The sequence below is a fragment of the Neomonachus schauinslandi genome, chromosome 5 (genome assembly GCF_002201575.2).
Source record: "Neomonachus schauinslandi chromosome 5, ASM220157v2, whole genome shotgun sequence".
In the NCBI taxonomy this organism is placed as follows: domain Eukaryota; kingdom Metazoa; phylum Chordata; class Mammalia; order Carnivora; family Phocidae; genus Neomonachus; species Neomonachus schauinslandi.
In genome coordinates, this window is record NC_058407.1 from 119,564,822 (window position 1) to 119,592,313 (window position 27,492).

Here is a 27,492-nt window from a genome sequence, read left to right on the forward strand (position 1 = left end):
TACCTTCCTTCAAAGAGTGGAAATAATTTACATGGGAAAAGAGAAAAAAAGAAATGGAAGGAGGAATATGTGGGAGAAATCACTATCTCTGATGGGTATGACAAAGGGATAGTGAAGTGAGCCATGGTGGCAAAGTGATGATTCCCAAGATCATTAGGATTTCAAAAATCCTATTAATGTATTATTTTGGCTATCTAAAAAATTCTATTATGACTGATATATGAGCATCAACTACAACTTTTTCTATACCACACTCTTCAGTTATAAAGGAAAAATTAATTTTCTAAAAAACTTATGTAAGTATCTCCTCTGAATGTGTAAGGTTGGTTTTCATTGTTTGTTGCTCTTCTGGACCTAGCTCCTCCTGAGAATTAGATGTTTTAATAAATCATGATGACTGACACATTGCAAAGAAAGAGTAATAAATATATATTTGCTATATATATATAGCATTATAAATATATATACTTGCTATGTTATTATATATACGTACATATATGTTTATGTTTATGGTTAACCCCACATAACTAATATCTAGGGTCCACTATTTTGTTCGCATAACAAATTAACAAGAATAACATGTCTGAAGCTTGTAATCAAAACTGTGGAATTGAGGGGAATGGCAACCAGAATATCAAGCACCTGTTCCAACAGATTTATAGCATGCAACTGTGAAATACGTAATTTACAGGTATTTTTTTTTTTACCATAAGCTGAAGAAAAAGAGAAATATTTGAAAAAAGGATCCAAAAGAATTACATTTCTATAGGTTCTTGCTTTTAGGGCACTAATGTTGATAAATATGGCTGACATCTTGTTCTGCTGAGGGAGACACAATCAAGCAGTTCTTCCTTGGCTGAATTACAGAGAAAGCAGAGCCACATATCAGTTAATCCAAAATTAACTTTGCAAAACAACTAATGGTGTCTAGACAGATTTCTGAACAGCCTCCCCTGCCACCGCCAAAAAATACGATAAATCTTTACACACAGAGACTCCTGTAACTTTTGCCTTAAAGGGGATGGGAAATTCACACCTAATTAATGGAATTTCATATCTTTCTGATGACTAAAGAAGAGAAGCCTTTTTCAAGGTTAATCTTTAACTATCAGTGATGTCATAGTGATGTGGAATCAAAGGAATGATTAGTTAAATTAAAGATTAAAGTAGAGAGGGCATGTCTGACACATAGCAACATAACAGGCATGGATATTAATAAAGTCTGTCTTAATTTACAAACTTAACTCACTTTGCTGGTATTTTCCTATTAATCTACTTCTGAAGTTTCTAGAGCCACTCATTAACTATAACAAGCCCCCCAAAGGGTTTTCAACAAATACCATCACAGAAGGTTGTGTGATCATTTTAATCAATAACATAAAAACTATTTCTTCAGTCTTACAACTGACCTTCTAGTGAAAAGGAGATTTGAATAATACGTCCATTATCATTTTATGTAGTAAGAAAAGAAAACGAGGGTGAATTCTTTTGAAAACCAACTGTGGACCAACCTAAAGGCAGATGACTGTAGAATATCATTCTAATATATTTACTATCACTCCTCTTTTTCTTTTAAGATTTTATTTATTTATTTGACAGAGAGAGATAGGGAGAGAAGGAACACAAGCAGGGAGAGTGTGAGAGGGAGAAACAGGCTTCCCGCCAAGCAGGGAGCCCGATGTGGGGCTCGATGTGGGGCTCAGTCCCAGGATCCTGGGATCATGACTCAAGCCAAAGGCAGACGCTTAACAGCTGAGCCACTCAGGTGCCCCATATCATTCCTCTTTCAATATAACATATCAAATCTTACCCCCATAATTATCAAAATTATGCATCCAAATGTAAAATGGAGACTTATTTACTTATTAGCTTATCTGTCCATTCATTCATTTATTCCACGAACATTCGATGTTCACATGTACTATGTTAGATACCAGGAATAAAAAGGTGAAAAAAAAAAGAGAGTCTCACCTGTGGAGATAATAATCGAATATGCGAAAGTCAGAAAAATAAATTACTAGAAAAGTTACATAAATATAGATTTTATTTATTTTTCTGATACATATCAATATACATCAGAACAATTTTTTAAAAAAATAGTTATATGTCAATCTCATTTTTGTTCCACATACACTGTTGCTTTATTTATTTAATATTCTGATTTTCAATTCATTCTAAATTGAAAAAAATGAGAAACCTCTTAATATCAACTCATGACACTGCTACTGGCCAAGGACATATCTCTTGGATTCGTTCATATGGATGTTAAACCATCAACAACCCAAGGCAATAAACATATGAAAAGTGATTGGCCACACTAATAATAGTAAAAATAGACATTAGTACAATGATAATTAATTTATAGAAATTGAAGGAATACTCTCTTCTTGTAATGTAACCATTTACCCAACTTTGAACTGATTTGCCATGTATTATGCATATTGATCCTTTATCTTATATACTGCATATTTGTTTTGGCAATGTATCTGCCCTCATACTTTACGTCAGTGTTTCCCTTTTGTGTCATGAAAAGAAAAGCAGTAAGAAATACTAAAACTCTGCCCCCACCCCCCAAAAGCAAAGGCCGAGCAGAGCCTAGACTTCAATCCAAATCCAGTACCCAGGGGCCCCAAGACCTCTCCTTCCAAGATTTTTTCAAAAGAAGGAAAATTAAGCGAATTTGTTACCAGTAGACATACCTTAAATAAATGGCTAATGGAGCTTCCTTAAGCATAAAGGAGAAGATAAAGGAATGAATCTTAGAATATCAAGAAGGGATAAAAAAAAACAGCTAAAATATGAGTAAATATAATAAACTTTTCTTATGCTCTCGAATTTATTTTTGATGGTTGAAGGAAAAATACCATGTAATATGGTTCTCAATGTATTTAAAGCAAATAATTAAGGCATAAATATTATAAGTGTAAGAGAGTAAAGACATAAAGGAACGTAAAGTTGCTACACTGGAGTTAAGTCTTAATGTTGCATTTTAATAGGTCACATTTTCATCCTCAATTTTTTTGTTGTTGTTGTTCTTTTGGTCTTCTCATACATTCAGTCTCCCAAATGAAACTTAGAATAATTTAATAAATAGGTGAAATTTTAAATACTGAATTATTTTACCCTGAGATATCATTTATTTTTTAACTTGTTCAGGACTCTTCATGCCACTCACTAAAACTTTAGTCTTTTTTACCACCATATGAAAAACTCAGACGGAGACGGTCACAGATATAGCGGCTATTAGGATGGGAAAGCTGACAACCATACCTGGAGGCCTGATATGTGCATCTATAACTGTGCATGCAGCTAAAGAAGAATACAAAAAGCAGCTAGTAAAACCAGAGCAGCTCCCCATATATACTGCACCACCTCTGCAGTCTAAATATGTTGAGGAACAGCCTGGTCATTTACAAATGGGCTTTGCACCCATCCGCACTACAACTGGTCATTATATTGGCTGGTGCAAGAGTGTTTATGTGTTTGTGAAAAATGGAATAATGGATACGGTACAATTTGGAAAAGATGCGTATATCTATCTGAAGAATCCACCTCGAGATTTTCTTCCAAAACTTGGAGTGATTACAGTTTCAGGATTGGCAGGCTTGGTTTCAGCAAGAAAAGGTTCCAGGTTTAAGAAAATTGCTTATCCACTGGGACTGGCCACTTTAGGAGCAACTGTTTGCTACCCAGTTCAGCCATAATTGCAAAGGCAACTCGGAAAAAGGCATATACTACAAGCCAGCAAATTTATGAAGCAGTTAAATCATTGTGGACAAAAAATCAACAAAAAAGAGTCATTTCCTAAACCTAAAGAAAAATCTAAGCTAGGAAATTCTGCTGAAATAGAAATACCTGCAAAAACAACTGACAGCCTGAAATACTCAGTGCCCTTGACAGCAGAACTCAGCTCTGAAACAAAGACAAAATCAGAATCCACCTCAGGTGCTACACCACCTGATATATATATAATATATAATATGTCCATGAAGAACAAAGTTTATGCTTGACCCCAAGCTCATGGATCACGGGCAGTCCCATCCAGAAGATGTGGATATGTACAGCACTGGAAGCTGAAATAGTCTGCGTAGAGAACTACGAGATGTGTGAAGTTGAAAACAATGATGAAAAAATCATGTAAAGGGTAACTGTGACACAGAGAGTATAACTTTTTTTTTTTTTTAGGGTATAACTTTTAAACGAAGTTTTTCCCTCACATCTTCTAATGTAATGTACAGTTTGACCAATCACATAAGGGATTAAAACACAAACTGTGAATTTAATCCAAACAGTATTAAATGATTGATGAAGAGGCAGAAGTATTGGGATGCATTTAATGATTTTTAAGGGTGTTTATTAAAAAACAAAAATAGAGTAAATATATAAACACTGATGAAATACGTATGTGTATATATAAATATTTATACAGATACATATACATATTTGCTTTAACTTTTTCAAATTAATGTCAGCTAAATTAGAATGGTGTGCAGAAGAATGTGTTCCTCTTTTTTTTTCATTCCCCAGAGCTGGAATAAAATATCCATATTTTATGACAAAAAAATTAGTCTTTTTAATAAATAAGTTACATACTTATTATAACATTTATTTCTAGATATATGGCAATGTGTGTCACAGTGGCGAGTGGGAGACAGGCAAGGGCTGGCCTTCTGCCTTCCCTGAATCACCACAGAGAGCAACTCACATTACTATAGATGCATGAGTTCACAGGCCAAAATTATTAGGCTCCCAGAGGCCACATAACTTTTAAAAGATGACAATAAACTCAATATATAACATCTAAAGGAGAATTTAAAAACAGATGAAATCAGAGTTTTAGCACTGGGTGTTGTATGGAAGTGCTGAATCACTATATTGTACACCTGAAACTAATATTACACTGTATATTAACTAACTGAAACTTAAGTAAAAACTTAAAAAATATATAAAAGATAAAAATAAAAGGCTTCATGCATACCTAAGAAGATAAGCAAAGATACAGCAATATAAAATAAAACAGGAAATCATGACAGTAACTAAAGAGAAATATTGGGTAAGAAAAATATAATATGTCCATGAAGAACAAACAGGTATAAAAACAGCAGGATGGTTACAACTGAAGAATTAATTAATGAGTAGAAAGATCTGATTCCAGGCACCTGAGTGGCTCAGTCATTAAGCATCTGCCTTCGGCTCAGGTCATGATCCCAGGGTCCTGGGATCCAGCCCTGCATCGGGCTCCCTGCTCAGCGGGAAGCCTGCTTCTCCCTCTCCCACTCCCCCTGCTTGTGTTCCCTCTCTCGCTGTGTCTCTGTCAAGTAAATAAAATCTTTAAAAAAGAAAAAAAAAAATCAATGTCCATGGGACGCCTGCATAGCTCTGTCAGCTAAGCATCTTCCTTCAGCTCAGGTCATGATCCGAGGGTCCTGGGATCAAGTCCCACATCAGGCTCTTTGCTTAGTGTGGAGCCTGCTTCTCCCTCTGCCCCTCCCCCCACTCATGCTCTCCCTCTCTCTGACAAATAAATAAATAAAATCTTTAAAAAAAAGTCAATGTCCACATTATGACATTAGGAGATACCTGCAGTCTCAACATTAAAGTGGCTCAGAAACCCCCTGCCCAACCTCATTTCCTACCAGACTTCTCTTCCTCCTCCTGCTTCAACTGCACTCACTCTCTTGCAGTCCTTCAATAGCCCATTCTCCTTCCCTTCTTAGCAAATTCATATGAAATGGTCTTTTTTTTCCCTCCTTTCATCTAGTTAATTCCCACTCATGTTTCAGTGGAATCATCCCTTCCTCATGCAGCCCCCATTGATCTACTCAACTCAATCATACCTCCATGCCACAGACTCTGAGAGCATTATGCACTCTTCCTTCATAGCACTCACCACACTTGTAATTACATAAAGTCTTCACTAGTGTGATGACCAGATAAATATCTACCTCTCCCATTAGATACACAGAATGCAATGCTGGGCAAGATCTGATAAACAGTACCTAGCACAGTGCCTTGCATATAGTAAGTGCTTAACAGACAACCAGAAATGGACTGCATGTGTCTATGTAGACATATTTCTGTGAAAAGGAAACAAAAGCACATTGTGCAACTAATACTAAATGAGTATGTAATTTATAGAATATCATCTGAAAATGTTATTATAAAGCACCTAAAATATTTCAATTTCCTTTTCCAACTGCTGACAAAGCTCTAGAATAATTTGAATTTGGGGGAGGAAGAAAAAACTGTATCAGGAATGCAATTACTAGAATTACAGAAATGCAGTATTTAGTGTTAGGATTTTTTTCTTCCAGTATCACCTTAGAGAAGTGGACAGAACCTTCAGGGTGGGTTCTACCCTTACTCATATAGTATCACCTTACTTTGTTGTTGATAGTACCTTATACTTCTCATTTTTCAATATCATCTTATGTTTCAATTACTTCAGTATTTGTTCATTGTCTGTCTTTCCTACCACAGTTTAAGGTCCATGAGGATGAGAGCTTTTTCCATCCTATTCACCTCTGGGTCTCCATGCCTAACACAGAGCTTGGCATAGTGTAGGTCCTACAAAAGCAGGTGTTTAATGAATGAATGTATATTTAATTTCAACTTGGTGAATTAAGATGTTGTGTGGAATTACTAGTACAGCTGAAAATTGCCTCAAAGCTTCCCTGTAAAAGTTCTATTTGATTTCAGATTCATTCTCTGATACAGGTAAAGACTAATTTTAATAGGTTTAAATTATATAACTTAGTTGTCATAAACATTTACAAACTCACCAAAAGGTATGTTCTCTAAAACAGTGAGTTACTATATTCATAGAGATAATTTTCCTAAGACATACTACAATTGTTCTGAATCTTAGGTGATATGAAAAGGAATAAGAATTATACATAATAAGGAATAGGCCATAGAGCTGAAAAAGTTAGACTCAGAATGATTCTTTTTTTTTTTTAAAGATTTTATTTATTTATTTGAGAGAGAGAGAATGAGAGACAGAGAGTACGAGAGGGAAGAGGGTCAGAGGGAGAAGCAGACCCCCTGCTGAGCAGGGAGCCCGATGCGGGACTCGATCCCAGGACTCCAGGATCATGACCTGAGCTGAAGGCAGTCGCTTAACCAACTGAGCCACCCAGGCACCCAGACTCAGAATGATTCTTGCAAGGTCTTTATTATACTCTTCATAGACAAAGCTCACTAACCCAATTAAAATTCCCTATCTATGATATTCAAGGTGATTTCCTACTTAGTGGTTGATGGCTGGTTTCTACTGTCTTTCACACTACATTTGGTTCCTGAAGGAGAAAAACATTCATACAGTTGAACATAGAAGAACAATGGGAAAAAATATAAATGAGGAGTCCTTAGGAAGCATCTGACAGGAAGAGGAGACAGCAAGGTCTGGAGCAGAAATGTCAGTCATGAATGATTGTATCTGTCCCTTGGCACACTGCTGTTCATGAGAGTTGACAATGATTCAATGAAAACAGAAGAGCAGCATTTTATGACAAAGTTATTGGACATAACTCAGTTTGCTGTCTTCCTTGAGGGGTGGGGAATAATGACAGAGAAAATAAAACAAATATATGTGTGTAAAACAGCAAATGTGTACTAATGAAGAGCAAACTTCAAGCTAAGATCCTTGTACAAATTTTTCTTCCCAAAGGGACACCAGTATACATTGTTTATAAAACGTGAATAAAAAATCTTTCAGTAGAATGTTAAAAGTAATATTCTCAATTCAAATTCCTCTAAATATCGATACTCTCTAATAAACACAAAATACAATGTATAAAGGTGCTACTACTCAGGAAAGTATATATATTATATATATAAAGAATGGGAGAATTTTCTTGCTTGAATAAATCACTGGATTCCCCAAAACAGGAATAATGTTTGGTATTTGACAAGTCAAAAATACCCAAACTTTTATTCTCAAAGTAGATTAATGAAATAAAAAGATACATTGAAAAAGATTACAAACTTAAGACATGAAAACAAAGATGAAAGACCATACGAGCATAAGAATTAAGTCAATGACAAAAGAGATAAGACTAGCCATTAATTCACACAGGATAGGAATTAAATAAGATAAACAATGGTTTATTAATTAAAGATTAAAACCCCAACATGATAAATGAATTTATCATTTTTCTACTTATTTAACCCATATAGTGAGCATTGACTCTAAGTCAGGCATCCTTCCATTTGCTGATAAAATGTTATAATGATAGAAATAAAACTTCAGGTTTTTTTTTTTTTTGCATAAACTCAAAGGAGGCATGTTTAAATTGCTAACTACATTTTAATATTCCCTGATGCATGTGAGGACAAGTAATGAAATCTGAATAGACATGATTCACATGAATGCTGTATTTTAATTTCAATCAAGTATTAGGATTCTCTTATATATCATTAATTCAGCTGAGTATTGAGAAGAAAAATAAGTTATGGTTTAAATGGCTCACAAATCAAAGGGAAGAAAAACACCATATATATCGCACTTCAGTGTGAGCAAATTCCATTATATTATGGAAAATGGTACAGTGCTTTGGTGGGGTTGCAGTGAGATGAAGCATCTGTGTGAAATTAGCAAGGTACATTAAAGGATGTAGCATTGGAATTGGGCCTTGAAAACTCAGCAAGAGACCACCAAGTACATAAAGTATATGAGAACAGTCCAAGCAAAGAATACCACATGATTAAAGGCTCTGGCATATAGAAGTGTTTGAATATTTTGGGTCCTGATGCAATTAGAATATCAAAAGTGAGTTAAAGACTGAAGAGTCAAGATTAGACATATAGACCAAGGCCATGTTATGGAAAGTGTCTTTAATGTCATTGTGAGAATTTAAGACCCAGTCCTATGGCCAATGGGAAGCCACTGGTAGCTGTTAAGTAATGGAGTAAACCAATGAGATTGCTTTCTTGGTAGCCTGAAACTAAGAACAAGAAATCATACAAAGACTGCTGAAAATATGAAGGTAAAATGCATAGGACCGAGTTCAGAAAATTTAGGGCTACAGCATTTATCAGAAGAAGCACATGCTTAGAGATCAGGTTCTGGATACAGATCAACTTTGGAATTTTAGTTATGTCCCTAACTAGTGTATGACTTTGGGCAGGTCTGCCCCTTTACTTTGGCCTCTCCTTCCTTAGCTGTAAAGTGACTATGACCGCAATACTCATTCACAGTCTGTTATTTCAACCCTTTGTGATCAAAATGTGTTTTTTAATTCAGAATTTTTCAGATTTTGGGAAGACATTACAGTACACATATCCTATTTTAGGTGTATATCCAGTGAGTTTGTACTATCGATTCCATAATTATATAAGCACTTCCAAAGTAAAATATGATTATTTATGTTCAGTGGAATCAATAAAGACTAAAAAATAGCCTCTTCTCAGTTTGTGTCAGGTCTTGATGTCAAATGAGTAAAAAAATTGTTTTTAATTTTCAGAGCTTTTTAGATTTTGAATTTAAAATTGGGTAGGGAAGCATGGACCTATAGCACCCAATATATAAGATTGAAATGATTAAAAGAGATAATATAGGTAAAGAATTTTGAAGATCACCTAGCACATGGGAAACAATCCTCTGAGGATGGGGATGGGTGTGGTGGGCATAATGGAGAAGAAGAGGCAGAGATTAGGAGAATAAGGAGGTCTTGGGGTCACCATGAGATAGAAAAGAATGTTTAGTACTTTGAGAAATAAAATTATAGAAGGTAGTAATCAGAGATTAGAATTTCAGAGTTAAAGAATGCAGAATTAGTGCAATTTCAGGTAAAGAAATACCTTTTGAGCAGTTGGCTGGCTGGGAAGTTTGAAGAGAGGGGAAAAGAGGAAGGAGATAAACATATACCTGTATTTTATAAAGAAGGGATACCTTTGATAAAATTCACCAAATATGGAGCCTGCAGTGAATGCTAGCTAAATCTTTTAGAGATGACCCATTCACATCCAGATTACCAAAGCCTCTCTCCCCACCTCATGCCTTCCATGAGACTTGGATGTATACATACACACACATAGACATGCACATACAAAATATGAGAGCCATACTAAGGTTTACTGTAATGTCTTCCCAAAATCTGAATGAAGGCAGTAAGGGAAAGTGATGTGGGGTCAGACTCTTTATTCTGTCCACAAGGTGGGGACGTTGATCTAGAACAGTTGACAATGGTCAGAGATTCTGGACAGGTGGTGAGAAAGAGGTCAAGCATTTACAGCTCCTGATGTTTCTAGTTCAGGAAATTATTGCACGTGATTTGATATTTGGTCTGCTTGTATATGTATGCATGTAGTTATATTTAGTGTGTATATATAGAGAGTATATATATATTTAGTGTATATATATATATTTAGTATATTTAGTATATATGTGCGTGTGTGTGTGTGCATGCATGCATGTGTGCAGGTATGTATGCATCTTATTGGGATGAATTCCTTCATGGGAAATTCCATGTCTTATTTCTGTGTTCCTCTATCAAAGATGCCACGTAAAGTATCTCCTTACTTACCAATAAATTATAAAATAATTGAACCTTTTATTTGCTTTCTTATATGTATATACTATATACGAATTATAATAATATTAACATAGTAATAGCTATAATTATTCTGGGGTCTTAGATACAGTCTTATAATGCTAAAAACAACTCTGAAAAATACCTATTATTAATTCACTTTATAAATAAGAAAACACAGTCTCAGTAGTTGTGAAACTTGAAGCTGAGAACACACAGCAAGCAATTTAAGGGCAGAGCAGAGACTGAACTCAGATTTGTCTGAATCTAATGCCCATGCTTCTTGCTGCCTACTACCTGGAACTAGAGAGCTCAGCTAACAAGAGGCCATCTGTAAGACATGGTTTATGCCCCTGCTAGGCCAAATGTGTTCTTTCTCTTTAAAAGGAGAACAATGCTCACTCTATAATTTATTATCTAGACATTTTAACTGCTGAAATGCTAGAATAAGAACTATAAATGAAAGTTTGATTTGGTTTGGCCTTTCAATTCAATATATATATATTAAATTGAATATATGTATACATACACACATAGACATGCACACACAAAATATGAGAGCCATACTAAGGTTTAATATCATAAAAGAGCTGTGTGCATCCTTTAAAGTCTTGGGCAACATCACTGAGACCCAAATGCCCATTAGTGGTGGGTTAATTACTCAGCAATAAATGGCAAGAAATTTACTAGGGAAGAATACTATGTGTAAGGAATAATTATTGCATTTATTTACTCCTGTTTTTTTCCAGAGATTAGAAATGGAGATGCTAGAGTATAACATGATAAAACTAAGTGATAATATTGTGGTTAAGAAAAAATTTATGGTACAAATTAAGCAGATCCTAGTACACTGACCTAGATGTCAGCCACTGACATTCCTCGTGGCCACATTAATTAGTGAAAAGCTGCAAATAGACACACACACACACACACACACACTGAAAAGAGGAACGTAATTAAAAAAGTATTAAGTGAATATATTAAAAGAATAAAAATGATAGAAAGTTCTATCCATAAATTTGAGATGCCAACGTTTCTTCTCATTTATCAAAGACTGAAAATTCCAAAACTACCCGTGGGCTTAGCAGAAAAATGAGTGATGCCTTCCATGAGACTTGGATGCTTTTTTTTGGTATTTCCCACCCCTTAAACCACATGGTTGGTGACAGAGAAACTACAATCTCGCAATACATTCAAATATGACTCAAGTATATTTATTTTGAGCTCAATGGAGTATAACAGAAATAACCCAGTTCTTTACTAATTAGACATGTTTTTAAGCACCATGACCCTCCCTTTATGTGAAAAATGAAAACTGTCATATTTACTCTGTCTTTTGTGAGAATCAGAGATTGAGCATTTAAAGCTGCTAACACAATGCCTGGCGTGTAGGACACACGAACATTTTACCAGTATCTTCATGCATGAATATTTAACATTATTAGTAGTACATTAAAAATTAAATCATAATTATTTAAACAACATCATCCCTCATCCAGTGAGGGATTTCTTTCCAGTGAGATGTTTGGGGAGAGAGATGAAAAAAAAATAAAAATGAGAAAAACAAATAAATATAAATATGTAAATATGAGATACATAGATCTCTTCAGTCTCAAGGATTAGATTAGTGCCCCAGCATTCCTGTGGGAGGGGAGACTCAGGAATGAGTTGGTACCTGGCACTCAAAGGACACTCTAAGGACAAAACGGTTACCCCGCCATCATCCTACTGCATGATGCCCTGGACCACAGACCACAGAGGTCTGCACATTTGTCCTGTCAAGAAGTAGAGCCAAATGTCTGCTGGAGATCTTTTCCCTCTTACTTCCTTCTGCAGTTCTAATCATCTCAGGAGCATGCATGCAGCTCTTTTAATACAAGAGACAGAAGAGGCACAGGGTCCTTTGCTTCTGCTCATGCTTGCAGTTCACTATAGCCCACTAAGAACAGTCATAACCTCCCTCTGATGGCACATTCACTGGGATCCAGTGAAAACATATGTATGTGTAGGCAGGTATACACATACCTGTACACACAGACATGTGTATGTATATCTACTATGCCATGTTTATATACACCTGTGTGTATGCATCTACTGCCATTACACACACATACATATGTCCACCAGAACATTTTCCATGCTACTGCTCCCCAAGAGCCATTCTCTTTTAAGGGAGAAATCACGAATAACAGGTGAAGACCAAACTGAATTGAAATCAAAATAAGCCACTAAGATTCTATTATGGAGGCTAAGACTGGTATTTTTAAGGACCAATAAAAAGAGTGGGAGTTTACACTGTCATTTAACAGCTGTCTTAGGGCAGATCACCATTGTCTTGGAAAACCACTCTGGCAGATGAAGAAAGGGAAGACATAGCTCCTAATCAACTTTTAATGATGTGATTAATATACAATTACAATATTTTAAAAGACAAAGCCCAAAGTAATTCATGTCAACCATTAATATCTTTTTGGAAAGTGGCCCCCCAGTTCCAACCCTACCCTCTTCCCCTTTGTTGCATTTTTCTTTCTTTTTTTTTTTTTTTCCCACTCCTGGAATCTCTTGATATCCAGTTTTAAAGAGCCACCCATTTTCACCTACAGCCTCCAAATTTTCTGGTATCTGATGCTAATCTGTTTGCTGGAATCTGTTGCTAAGCAAACTCAGCTCAGATTTTTATCACTTTTGGACAACAGCCATTTCAAGACTTAGCATGAACTCATGATTTTTAGGGCAAATGTTAATACCAAACACAACTGAAGGAGTTTCTGAATACAAAATCAGGTAAGAGTGAATTGTCCATTTCACAAAAGCAACAAATCCATTTCTATAATATTTTAATTGTATACTGATGATTTTAGCTTTGATTTTTGAAATGTCCCTGTAAAGAGGCAGATCTCATAGTAATCTATGTTTGTGTGAAGGACAATCAGTAATATCTCTTTAGTACTGCTTGAGCTGAAATCAGTTAAGATTACAGTAAGGAACAATTGGCATAATTCCAGAAATATGAGCTGGATTTCCACACTCTTGGTTCAATTCATTTAATTAAACATATATTTCAAACACACTGGCTTTTTCTTTGCTCTATTTTAGACTCTACACGTTAAATCAATCTCTTGACTGGTTTCATTTATATTTTTACATGTCATCCCTAATTAGATCAATGCTTCACATAAATGATTCACATGACATAATCATCTCCTTTCGTTCTTGTGATATTTGTCAGCCGCTTCCTATGTCACACTGTGTTCATCGGTAGGATGGCTGTCCTTATGCTGATTGAAATCAGATTCCCTGCTGCGTCCTGGCCTTCATGAATAGCAGAAGGAAGTGCTTCAGGGTGACATGCAGTTGCCAATTTTACAAGTCTCCTTTCAGCTTTGTCAATAGTTAGGTTCTGGGCATCACGTGCGGAAGGAATGCATAACCTTCCTTCCATGGCCCCAATCCATTGATTTCTCCTCTCTTCCACCTTGGCAGCAGGGTCAGTTGGTTGTCTCATGTCTTTATATAGATGACGACCTGCCATGGGGTCTCTCAATACTCTGGTATTTTTCTGTGGGTACTCAAAGCGACACCTGTCCTACATTACATGCAGGCAGGACACTAATGATTTAATGCATTTAGTCTAAACCCCGATATCATTTGCATACAGTACTTCATTCTATGGTGTTTGTTTTTGGTCATTTTTGTTTCATATTAACTTTAAAGCCTAATATTCCTAAATCATGGTCATTTGAGTTAAAATAGACTACCTTAAAGATAGTAAAAATAATTATTATTATGATATTTGTTCATAGAGTTGTAGTAAAGTTCTGTCTCCAAAGAAACAGATTTGGAGTAAAACTTAGTAAATAGGATTGCATTTTACCATGGAATGGCAAGAGTATAAAATAGGTAGACCTATGCTTTTTGGAACAATATAAACAATTACCACCTTATAAAATCTACTAGGCCAGATTTAGCTGAACCTCATATAGCAATCACTAGGCTTCACAAAACTTCTTCAGTTGGAATAAGCACATTATTTTCTGGCTGAATCTCTCATTCTTTCTATCCTAAGGGGCCTCTTCCAACCTGACAGCATAACCCAGCAGCCATTGAATATAGAGTGAGCGCTGCAAAGGCTTGAGAAGCCCATCTGGGACCTCACTGCTTAGGAGAAGATCAGTTATGATCATGACAAGTGAGGGAAGAGCCTGGTTAATGATGGAATTGCCCTAAAGTGGAACAAGAAAGAAGAGTGCAAACCCAAACTACTTCTCTTGGGGGTATCCTTGAAGCACAAGAGTGAAGAATGAGAATGCTATCATTATTCCACACTTCGCATTTCTCATAGAAATTTCCAGCCCAATTAGTGAGGCTTCATAAACTTCCCACATTGGAGGGAAAATGAAAACTCAGGCAAATAAACTTTAGGAAAGAATTCTAGACAGGAAGTGAAATCTGGCTTAGAAGATTATATAATGTAGTAATTATTCTACATTGTTCCCATAAACCATAGATCCAGAGTATTCTACATCTCATCATTAGGTATAAAAACGCAATTCTCATTTGTTAAATTTCAGTCTAACTCTGTGTCTTTGGAGCCAGAAAGCAATTACCACTTTATGCACAAATATTATGGGGTAATAATTACCTTCATCATTCTTAAATTCTAACATGTTATCTCATAAGCCTTCAGGTTTTAATTCATGACTCCTCCAAATATTGTAGGTCTTCTGGTTGTAGTCTACATGTTGCTATGTTTATTTTCTATATGTGACATTTTTAATATCTAAAAGATATTTATCTTGCTAATACTTTTATTATTGTTTTGTTTGAAATTCATTTCTCATGCATTGATTACTATGTTCTGGCATAAGGGTATTTTATTGATCATAAAATTGCAAAGATATTGCATAGTGGCATTCCATCTCAGGCTTCAGAGTCAATTTTACCGAATATTATTAGTGCAAATATGAGGTTAGAAAAGAATGTAAATGGGGCAGAGCCCACATAGAATCAGTAAGATTTCTTTAAAGGTTAAAGAAATGGATTTTCCTTCTCAAAATCTCTTCCTGGAAGAAATGCTGTTTTTCTGCACCAGTATTTTTATCAGCCTTCCAGAGGATTTTTTCACTACTGGGATCATTCACTGTCCTTTGTTGTGTTTTAATTATTTTTTGTTGCATCATCAAAGGCAATTTGCTACAGATGGATCCAGTCATAGGCTCCTTCCATCCTTCTTCTTGGCACAAACATATTAACTTTGGCTCTGGTCTTTGAAATCCCTGTAACTAAGCCAAACTTTCTACATGTCTTTCAAGTTGAGAGTTTTAACCCTGTCCTGTTTTGAAAGAAAGAAAAGAAGATGCAATAACAGTCTGTGTTTGAAGACTGGCAGGAATATGATGAATTATAAAAATCTTCTTTATGTATATCTGACAAGCCAACACTCTGAGAGCAGAAAAAAATCAGCGATATTTCTAACCATATTAATTTGAGAGGGATATACAGGATATGTTAACTAGAGCAGCAATTAATCACTGCTGCATTTGGTCAATTTTGCAATGATAAAATGTGTTTCTTTCTTATACTCTTCAGTGTGTAAAACTTTTAAACATTCTCTAACCCTGGAGTAATTATCCAGGGACAGAATAATTATAAGACTTTGGTGTCTGTAATGTCTTGTACTTATTTCACTGTGGCCTCTAACCAAGAATTAAAAGTGCCCTCTTTTAAGATTATCTTGTCCCACAAAGACCCCAAGTGAATTAGGTATTACTTGTTATTCCTTATTTAAGTTAGTGAGTTTCTCTGCATATCTCCAAAGCCATCATTATAATGTCAGTGGTTGGAATCAGAGTGCATTAGAGAGCCAGGGTTCAAATCCTGGTTCTCATTAGCAGAATATCTGCAATACAGTGTGTCGCGAATTCCAGGTTTAAAACACACATGCACACACACACACACACACACGTGCGTGACACATGCACACCAGAAATATCTATAGTGACAGAAAAAGATAACAAGAGTTATTATTGTTTTGACAGATTTGGAAAAGGAATCCCTTTGAGACAGATGATAAAAGCACAATATCTTTCCCATTAGCTTAGCTACTGTGTCCCACCTATCTTTGGTAAGATTTACCTTCATCTTTGAGAGTCTATAGTGGACCAATAGATAGAGTCCTTCTCTAAGTGTAACAGAGGGTACTCAGGTGAATTATGTGAGCAAATAAAAATGAATAAAAAATGAAAGAAAAGTAATGCATGTTCCTTTGTGATTTTCATAGCTTTATGCATGATCCTTTCGGAATGATCTTATTTTAAATAAGAAAAAAAATCCCTCTTATTCTTCAAAACCGTATTAATGGTTTGAAGCCCCTCTTTTTTTTTTTTTTTAAGAAAATTGAATGTACACATTTGACACTGGTAGTGAAGATGATTTCACAGCCCTGTATACTTTGTAGTTTCTCATAGGAGGGATGTTGTGAGCCCCTTTGGGGATATCACTGCCCCCTTTGCATTATATTTGTTGTTTAGATCTTCATCCCTGAAAATTTCTGCAAAGAAAATGTGTTCTTTTGTTTTACAATATTGCTATCCAGTATGGATGGCAAAGATCCAATCCAGGCAAAGAGAATAAATGCAGAGAAGACTGTAAAAGAAACAATAATAATAGGGCTTTAAAAAACAGCATGCTCCATTTCTAGCTGAAACTTGATGAAATGACCTGTAACCCAGACTATGGTTCGCTGATGAGCATTAGTTAAATATAGAGATGACTTTAGAGGAAACTTATTTGTTTCTTTTTCAAGAAAACAGTGATTCCACAAATAAGATATCATGGAAAGAAATATGTGATAGCTCTTCTTTTGGCAGATAACTTTTATCTTTACATTTAATAGAGGGCAAGGAAAATAACACCTCACTTTAGGTCTCCTTCTTGTTTTGCCCTTCCTAATAACAGCACTGTATTTAGTCCATTGATTCATTCAGTAAACATTCATCATGCCTGGCTCTAGGCCTATGAATAAGAAAACCTACTGTCTTCAGGAGCTCAGAGACTACGGGAGAAGGTATAAATATAATATATAATATAAAATATGACAACCACTACAATTGAAGTATGAGCAAAATGCAAAGGCCACCTGTTTTTGGCTGGAATATTTCATGGAAGTGGTAATACTGAATTGGTTTTGAAGAATAAGAGGGATTTTTTTTCTTATTTAAAATAAGGAAGATCATTCCGAAAGGACCATGCATAAAGCTATGAAAATCACAAAAGAACATGCATTACTGAGAGAAATGTATGCATTAATAGACCGGAGTGGCTAGAGTATAGACCGTGTGGGACTCAGTTGGCAGTGGACGGAGGTGGGAAAATAAAGCAGCTAGCTCGAGAAGGTTGTGCATATTGAAACCATTTGAGTTCATCCTCGAGGGTAACAGGAGTCTGCCAAACGATCTTGAATAATGAAGTGAAATGATTACATATGTGTTCCAGAATCCTACTTTTTGTGGATTGATAAAGGAGGCAAAGAGACAGAGACCGCTATCGTAGCTGGTAAAGGACTTGTGAAGACAGAATGTTAGAGAGGCCAATCCCGAGGTTTCTGTGGGATGAGGGCCTGAACTAAGATGCTGGCCATAAGAAAGGAAGAAATCATAAGAGGTTTATGGGTTAAACTGGTGGAAAATCATGATCAATTTATTTTGGGAAAGGAAATATATAATTTTTTTCTTACATTTATGGATAAGAGGACATTCTCTATATGATTCTGAAAAGAAGCTTTTCATCATGCTTAACATATAGAATATGACAAGTCTTCATTTTGCAGTAATTTCAGTAATCAGAAATGTACCTAAGGAAAGCCATATGACCATAACAGTGTAGCTACCATCCTACTCTGGAATTATTCTCAGTGATAGTAAACAACTTGGACATCATGGAAGGCACTAGAAACCAACATTTATTATAATTTTACCACATGTTAGACATTATAGTGGGTGTTGGAGTGTATTCAAAGAACAAAACCTTAACCCTAACTTCCAAAATGCTTATGCTAAAATTCCAAAGAAAATATAAAACATACCTAAAAAATAGTGAATTATGTTGAAAATTATAAACTTTGTTTTATTTTATTTTTAGTTTGGAATCTTCTAAACTATGACATTAATGTTTGAAAGCAATGCATATGTGTGTATAGGGTTGGTAGTGTGTATTTTATCCATCTGTCTGTATTATCTAGCTAGCTGAATATATCTCTCTCTTAAGCACTGATATTATGATAGTTTATCAGCACATAGTTATCTATGAAGATCTACATTTATCCTAAATATTTGCATTATTTGTGATGATAATATTCATCGGTTCATGAATATAAAATTGCTAAGACCTCTCTTAGGTGAATCTATTTGCCTTAAGATAAATTAATCCAGAGGACAGAGGTCTATGCGTGTTTGTGTTTGCTGTTGTAAACCCAGGGCCAGGAACGCTATAGGTACTTGGTAAACATTTGTTGAAAGACAAGGAAATGATATTAAAATGACACCACATATTTATATGATGTGATTTGTAATGTAATACATATGTCTATCATATCTATCTATCTATCGATTGATTGATCGTAACTTTGAATTGAGAACCCCACACTCTACATTGTGGTGAAGAAATGAATAAAAATAGCAGTAAAAATAACTGCACAAGTCATAAATGAAAAGGAATGGTGTCCATCTAGGAAAAGCATTTATATTCATTTAAGCCCATTCATGAAAGCATATTCTTTTGAAAATGTTATTTGAAAATGTTACAAGTGCTTAAGACACAGTTTTAGATATTTTTGCTTATGTAAATTATTATAAAGGTTAATTAACAACTGTACTTAGAAGTATATTTGTTTCATCGCCTAGAGCAAAGACTGAATTTATTTTACAGAGTTTATTCCTCTTGCCATATTGATACATAAATTGAATTCAATGAGTATTAAGCACCAAATAGCTCCTACTTCTTGTGTTATATGTCATGACAAATATAAAGGTGTGAAATACAATTTCAAAATTGAGTACTTACAACCACTCTGGGGAAGATAAATCATGCATACATGAAGCTATTATAAAAATAAGGGAGCATTAAAGCATACACCAAAATCAAAGTTTAATTTGGATATATTAAACTTACTGGAAATTGAATTCATTAGACAGTTTGATGTGAGACAAGGAATAAAATAGTGGACACTTAAACTACATGAAAGGACAAAATACCATAAGGAGACACGAAGAGTAGAAAACAAGGAAGCAATGATTCTGTCCTGAGGTCAATTAGTATTTTACAAGTTGAGCAAAAATAGAACAGTCTGGAAAAGGATGTGAAAGGAAAAGATGGAGAAATTAGCATAAAGCCATTAAGGTAGAACATCCCATAAGCTAAGAAAAGAAAAAGAAGGTGTTTCTAAGCAGAGATGGACACAGATGTCGAATACTGACAAGCAGCCAAGCAATTTGGGCACAGAAAAGTGTTCACTGGCTTCGGTGAGATAAAGCTGTTAACCTTTCCATGAGAAGATTCAGTGAAGTTTCGAGAGGTGAATACAAGTTGAAGAAGTGAGAGCAGGGAAGCTGAATAAAGAGATGGTAATTGAAGTAAGGAATGAGATAGGTAAAGGATTTTTAGGAGGTGTTTACATGCTGACTTGATTCAGTGAGAGGGTGAGACTGAAAACACAGGTGAAAGGACAAGGAAACAGAAGGAGGAGAGAGGGCGCCTGGGTGGCTCAGTCAGTTAAGCATCTGCCTTCAGCTCGGGTCATGACCCCAGGGTCCTGGGATGGAGCTCCATGTTGGGCTCCCTGCTCAGAGGGAGCCTGCTTCTCCATCCAACCCTCCCCCTGCTCATGCTCTCTCTCTCTCTCTCAAATAAATAAATAAAATCTTTAAAAAAAAAAAAAAAAGGAGGAGGAGGAGAGATTACACTCCAGAACACGCATGGATGGTAACAAGAGGTCCCATATGGGACAGGGATGTGAATGTTGGTTACTGCCAACTGTTGAGAGCAATTTAGCAAGGATTACAGGTTTGAAATTTATTTTTTTTTACCTGGGCATGAGCCACTGCTGAATATATATTAGCAAACAAGGAGAATTTACATCAATGCAGATTAATCCAGTAGTAGTTATCAGGCAGCCAGCCTCCCAAGTGGCCCCCAATGCCCACCTAGGTGGTAAAAGACACCGTGACTTCTGCCTTGCTCCCTCGGGCAAATTAGTTGTCAGGCGACCAGTGCTTTCTTATAAACAGACAATTTGTTTACAGCCAGAAACAAGCCACAAGATTCCCCTTAATTTTTCCTTAAAAGTCTAATTCATTCAGTAAATGAGTAGCTGCGTGTCTCTCTTTACCAAGCCCAATTCCTGAGGCTTGGAATTCATCTATGAACAAAAGAGACAAAAATACCTGACCACTTCAAAACAAGTTAATTGTTCAGAGATCATAACCATAAGCATACACTTTCTTACTGGCAGTATTACACAGCCAGGGTTTTTCACTTCTTAAAATTCTTTTATTATACATGAAATATGAAAACTATCCTCGGATCTTTTAAAAAATAGTTACCATGTGGAAGTCTACAGAAATCACCTACTCCCTAGGATCTATTTCTTAAAAGAGAACATTCACAAATTAAAAAAAAACAAAGAAACAGCCATTAAGATGGTCTCGTAATTTGTGTATGTTCTATTAAAAATATTCTGCTTTCCTGTCTGATCAACATATAGAAATGGCGTGTTGATTGCCATTTATCATGCTTAAATATGCAAATCAACTCAATTAGCCTGAAGACAGTGTAATAATACATTATTTATGAAAATACAAATCATCTTAACTAATAGATTCTCAAAAGTTAGAGGGATTATGTCTTTAAATTATTGATTTTGTCTAATAACTCAGAAGGGGAATCGCAGTATCATTAACTATTTTTGAGAAGTTTATGCAACCAACCTTCATTTAAATGAATACAGATCTTATGCTGATTTGAAGATATGATCAATTCCCAAATAGAAAAATCCTTTTATGGCTGTGTTTCACTAGTATGTGTGCTTTAGCTGGTTGGCCATCTATCTGGGTGGCTATTAAGGCTCTTATCATCCCCACCCAAGTCCTGCAGACCCTGTCGATCTCCTGTTAGGCATCCTTTAAGTTTAGCTGTTTGACTCAGCAGACTGGGTGAGCCACCTTCCCATGCCCACAGTACCTGATTCAGAGGTCTTCTTCCTGTTCCAATCTTATTGCTTTAGTTTTGAGGACATAATGTTATTTTTGGTAAGAAGCCATAGTGCTCCACAACAAATTGCTTAAAGCAGTTCACTGCAACCTTTATAACATCTTAAGTCCTATGGTTTAGTCTATACCTCTGGGGTAGAAGAATTTGAACATGGACCCGGGAAGTGCCCAGATAGGAGTTTCTCAGGGAGGGTCAATTAAAGGGGCAATAACATCAGTGTGAAGACCTCAGACACTGAGCTCAGATACTTTCTAGATAAAGACTACAGTCCAGGGCGCCTGGGTGGCTCAGTTGGTTAAGCGACTGCCTTTGGCTCAGGTCATGATCCTGGAGTCCCTGGATCGAGTCCCGCATCGGGCTCCCTGCTCGGCAGGGAGTCTGCTTCTCCCTCTGACCCTCCCCCCTCTCATGTGCTCTCTCTCATTCTCTCTGTCTCAAATAAATAAATAAAATCTTAAAAAAAAAAAAAAAGACTACAGTCCAGTCAGAGGCACAAAGTAAAACAGATATGTAACAGAAAAAAGAAGATTGACAAGTCAGAAAGGTTCTTCCACTAAGGAAGTAGGCAAAAAATAATAATAATAAGGAAAATATAACAAAGTAAAATAGAGAAAATTAATCCAAAGGAAAATTAGAAGAAATTTTAACCATGAAAGATTAGGAGAGGCAGTCAGTTAGGAAAGTTTGGTGCTCTCAAATAAAAACATTTGCTTTAATTATAATTCAAATAAATAAACTTGTTAGTGCTGGCAATCTACAAATACTAAGGGAAAAAAGTAAAAAGCATTAAAATAAAATTAAATGAACAGAAAAGTACAATAACTGTTCAAGGACTCTGAGATTGCTCATGAATTCCCGTTGGTCTCCACATCTCTCCATTTATTTTATCACTCCCAAAATAAATTTTTCTCAATTGCTAACATCCAAAAATAAATCTAAAAACCCATTTTACTCAAGGCATTTTTTCCATTTGGTTTAGTTATCTCTAATTCAACACATTTAAAAATTATTGTATCTACTGAAGATTATTTTGTCTGTCCCATGTGCTTAATTATGTTTCTGATGTTTAAAAAAAAAGAGATGTTTTCTATACCTATGATTTTAACTTCCAATATAGAGCTGTATTACAGTCTCAGTAGGGTTTTATAGACTGGTTTCTGAAACAAACCATGATTTACAATATTCTTTCCACAGAAAAATGTGTTGCAAGTTCCAGCCAGCTTACTTACTGATCATCTTTTGGAAAATAAAACATCCATGCATTTGGGGCTGCCCAGCATCGACGTGAGGAAGGTTTGGTTTGTAGTAAAGACTTACAGTGTATTCAAGATGCTTTCTGCTGTTTTGATATTTATGTAAAAAATTATGCAATTTATAAATTTTGTAAGAAATTTCCCGAGTCCCACAACGGTCCAGAAAATCGCTAACCTATAGAGCTCTTGGGGAAATAGGTGGCTCAGAAGATGCTGATCACAACACTGATTGTCAACAGCTGTCATTAAGACCTCTTCACACTTTCCTTACACACTGAAACTTAATCTTTACATCCTTTTCCACAACTTTGGTACATTTCTGAGAGTGACTACCAAGTCTTCATCTCCTCCTCCAGTGTCTTCCTGGCCACAGCTGCACAATTCAAATTACATGCCCCACGTCACCTAAGCACTAAAACATAACCTAAAACTACTTCATCACCTTCCTTCCTAAAAAGAGTTTATTCTCCTCTGACTTCCCGATTCTTCCTACTTGTAATTTTTACCCCGACCTCTCCAATTCCAAACTTGGGAATTTTGTACTTCTCTTTACCTGGCTTCCCAATTCCAAGTCACAAATCACTTATTTAACAATGTGTTTTAAAACCTTATCATATAGTGTCCATCCTATTTGTGGCAAAATGGTTTGTCAATAACTACTTTATGAGTTCTAAGTTACACCTAAACAAATTTTGTTTCTCCCCTTCACGTGCATCCCATGTGCTACCATTAGAACCACCATCTAGAAGAGGAGTAGAGATTACTTATCCAGAAGTTGAATTACTGGACACAGTATGTTATCATAGAAAGGCTACAGTATCTAGAACTAGGAGAACTGAAAAAAATTACTGAATAATGTACTACATTTAAAAGGAAATTAACTTAGGAGGAAGAAGTGGGAAGCAGAGATGAGGAAAGAAACTGGTACACATGCTATTAAAAAAAAAAAAACAAACAAACCCAACTGGCTAGGGACTGGAGTAGGAAAACAAGGAGAAACTGGAGAATAGTAACCTGATAGATGGAATGAGATAGGAATGCAAATGCAAATTTCCTAAAATTCTTATATTTTTTCGTGATTAAAAGAGAAATAATCCAATTGAATTGTGCACACGAAGTAGAAATTTAGCATATATTTTTCTAAGCACGAATCAAAAGTTGTGAGTAAAGAGAATCTCTCAAAATCAATCTAATAGAAAGTAGAAAATTGGCAAAATAAGCAGAGGGAAAGCATAGTAAATGGAGTATTAATATTGAAGTATTATTGTGCTTTCTCTGAGAACTTTAATCAGTGTCTCAGTCCTAAAGTGAAGTAGTGTTGTAAAATGATAAAAAATTAAAGCCATATTATTTTATTTTATTAAATATTTTATTTATTTATCTATTTGAGAGAGAGAGACAGCAGAAGCAGGTGGAATGGCAGAGGGAGAGGGAGAAGCAGGCTCCCTGCTGAGCAGGAAGCCTGACATGGGGCTCGATCCCAGGACCCTGGGATCATGACCTGAGCCAAAGGCAGATGCTTAACAAACTGAGCCACCCAGGTGCCCCTAAAGGCATTTTATAAAATGCCAGCATAGAATTATCAATAGCTCCCAAATTTCAAAACTGTTTAGTAGTAGTTCATTGTTATCAAAAGCTATGAAGTCAGATTTAAAATCTTTGTGAATTGGTTCCTCATTTGTAAAATGTAACAGATAACTGTTTCATAATGTTTTTTTTAAAAAAAAGATTTTATTTATTTGTTTGATAGAGAGAGAGAGTGAGCACAAGCAGCAGGCAGAGGGAGAGGGAGAAGCAGACTCCCCACTTAGCAGGGAGCCCAACATGGGCTCAATCCCAGGACCCTGGGATCATGACCTGAGTGGAAGGCAGACACTTAACCAACTGAGCTGCCCAGGCTCTCCTCATAATGCTCTCTAAGGGAATTACAATATATTATGTGTATACGGTGTGCCTGCATATAGAAGATACTCCATAACTGGTATTTACTCTCACTTTTTTTTTCAAAGATTTCAATCTAGGTATCATCGAGTAGGTTCAACATGTAAGAATAAAATCATCTTCTAAAATGCATTATCCAGGAATGACTTTTTTCCCCTTCTCTGTAAACTTTTAATTTACTCAATGTTTTAAGCATCCAACACTTACCATGACTATGAGAGAGAACAGTGACACACCAATCATGGAATTCCCCATGATGATGGGTAAATTTACAAGGAGAAACATGGCAAGATATAATCTCAGGAAGAGAAATGACATTATAGTTCTTCAGCTTTATGGTGGCTGATACAGACTTGGGGTGGCTCATTTACTATCTTGGTTTGTCATTTTTCATTGCGAATCCATCCTTTGCAGGAGGCTGTATGTTTAAGTTGTGGCTGTCTCCACAGGACTTCAAGTTCAGCCCTAAAAGTTCTAGGTGCCCTACATTCATGTTAATACTAACCTTGCAGCTCAGTGTGTTTCCACCATGCAGATAGCATACATCGGGATTTCCCACTGAAACATTTTACATAAAATCTGGGTTTTCAAGTTATTTCAGAGGCTTTCTAGGCTCACACAAGATTCCTGAGAGGTGGCAAACTTCTTTGTTGCCTTTCCTTGCTGACTGATGGGGTTTTGCTAATACCACTGTTATTGATTATTGGTTGATTCAATTTACGTGGGCTAATTATATGAGCCCAGACATATTTTTCCTTCCTTAAAAGTGTGGATTCCATTCTAAACTTTTTAATATAGGTGTGTTATGCAATTTACTTACACAATAATCAGTGTGAAATAAAGGTGACAGAAAAATGTCTGTATATCTCTCTCACAGCTCATACTTTCTTTAAAATTCTTTAATAGAGGTGCGCCTGGGTGGTTCAGTCATTAAGTGTCTGCCTTTGGCTCAGGTCATGACCCCAGGGTCCTGGGATCAAGCCCTGCATCAGGCTCACTGGTCTGAGGGAAGCCTATTTCTCTCTCTCCCACTTCCCCTGCTTGTCTTCCGTCTCTCGCTGTCTCTCTCTGTCAAGTGAATGAATACAATCTTTAAAAAAATATTCTTTAATAGAGTTCTATAATTAAGTAGTAAAATGTTTTCTTACCAAACTACAAATTACTGTTATGCTTAAAGAATTCTAGGAAAGTACTTAGTGTCCTTTGGTTGTTTCCCTGCTAGATGTTGAGTGAAGGCTGTATGTGGAATTTGCAAACCTCTAAGTCCTACAAGTTGACAGGCAGCCTGAGGTGATGCTTGGGAGCTTGAATGCTCGAGCTGGACTGTCTGGATTTATACTCCAGCTCAGCCACCAGCTTTAGAAAGTTGTGAGTACTCTGTAAGTTGTCCCCTCTGAGTAAGAGTATAATGATAATGCCCTTTTCATAGAGTGATTATAAGGATTAAATGAGATAATGTATATAGTTAAAAGAGGGCTTAGTTAATAAGAACAGATGAATAACACTTAGCTACGCCTTGCTCCATTAAGCACATGTTTATCAATTTCTTATTAAGTGTTAGGTAGTCTTTGGGTAACACTGGTATTAGCCAATACTGCATAAATGGTAGCTGCTGCCGCTACTAGTTTTTAGAACTAGGCTAATCCATTCACAAACCCAAACATTTTAAGTTACATTCTTTGTATCTTTCCTGAGCTTAAAATGGTAACAGGATGGAGTGTAAACAATATCTTCTTATAAGCCCGAATTCTATACATTCAGGGTTGGCCCACACATCACTGTAGACAATTGCTACAGCATATTTAGAAATGCCCTTCTTCCCTAATTGCTGTTGCCTAAGAGGGGGGCCCAATATTCAGCTTGTTCATCAAAAAGTGTCCTACTTGATATCCTATTAAATCATATACTTGTTGACAAAACTTTTCTGAAAATGAAATTGTAGCACATTTGTCAAAAAGTCCAGTTAAGAGAGAGTCAATAAAGCTAACGTGGAAGAAAAATCCTTACGGTCAAATAACTTATTAAGAGAGACCATGTTGCTAAGAAACATTGACACCAAGAAGAGCCTTTTTTAAAAATGTTCTTTTACGGGACGCCTGGGTGGCTCAGTCAGTTAAGCGTCTGCCTTCGGCTCAGGTCATGATCCCAGGGTCCTGGGATCGAGTCCCACATCGGGCTCCCTGCTCTGCAGGGAGCCTGCTTCTCCCTCTGCCTCTGTCTCTCTCTGTCTCTCATGAATAAATAAATAAAATCTTTAAAAAAAATTTAAAAAAATAAAAATATTCTTTTACACATATTCAATTGCTGATGGAGTGGTGTCCAAGTCTGAAACCTCTGAAGTAGCCCATAAGCTAAAAATAAATCTTAGAATATTAAATCAATCATCTGTTTGCTGCTACCATACAATATTTATTCCCACCTGTATCTAGCTTAAAGTAGGTTCTCATTAAACACGGAAGGAAGGAAGGAAGGAAGGAAGGAAGGAAGGAAGGAAGGAAGGA

At 36.0% G+C, this 27,492-nt stretch overlaps 2 protein-coding genes across 2 annotated transcripts in view; one reads left to right on the forward strand and one right to left on the reverse strand.

Annotated features, from left to right (window-relative positions):
• The window catches only part of MALRD1 (MAM and LDL receptor class A domain containing 1), a 794,826-nt gene that overhangs the window by 256,667 nt on the left and 510,667 nt on the right, over nucleotides 1–27,492 (reverse strand). The window lies entirely within an intron of this gene.
• Nucleotides 620–4,077, forward strand: LOC110586583 (MICOS complex subunit MIC27-like). Its single transcript, XM_044915748.1, is given in 5 exon segments — nucleotides 620–691; nucleotides 3,216–3,696; nucleotides 3,699–3,784; nucleotides 3,786–3,954; nucleotides 3,998–4,077. Coding segments are annotated over 5 exon segments (888 nt in total).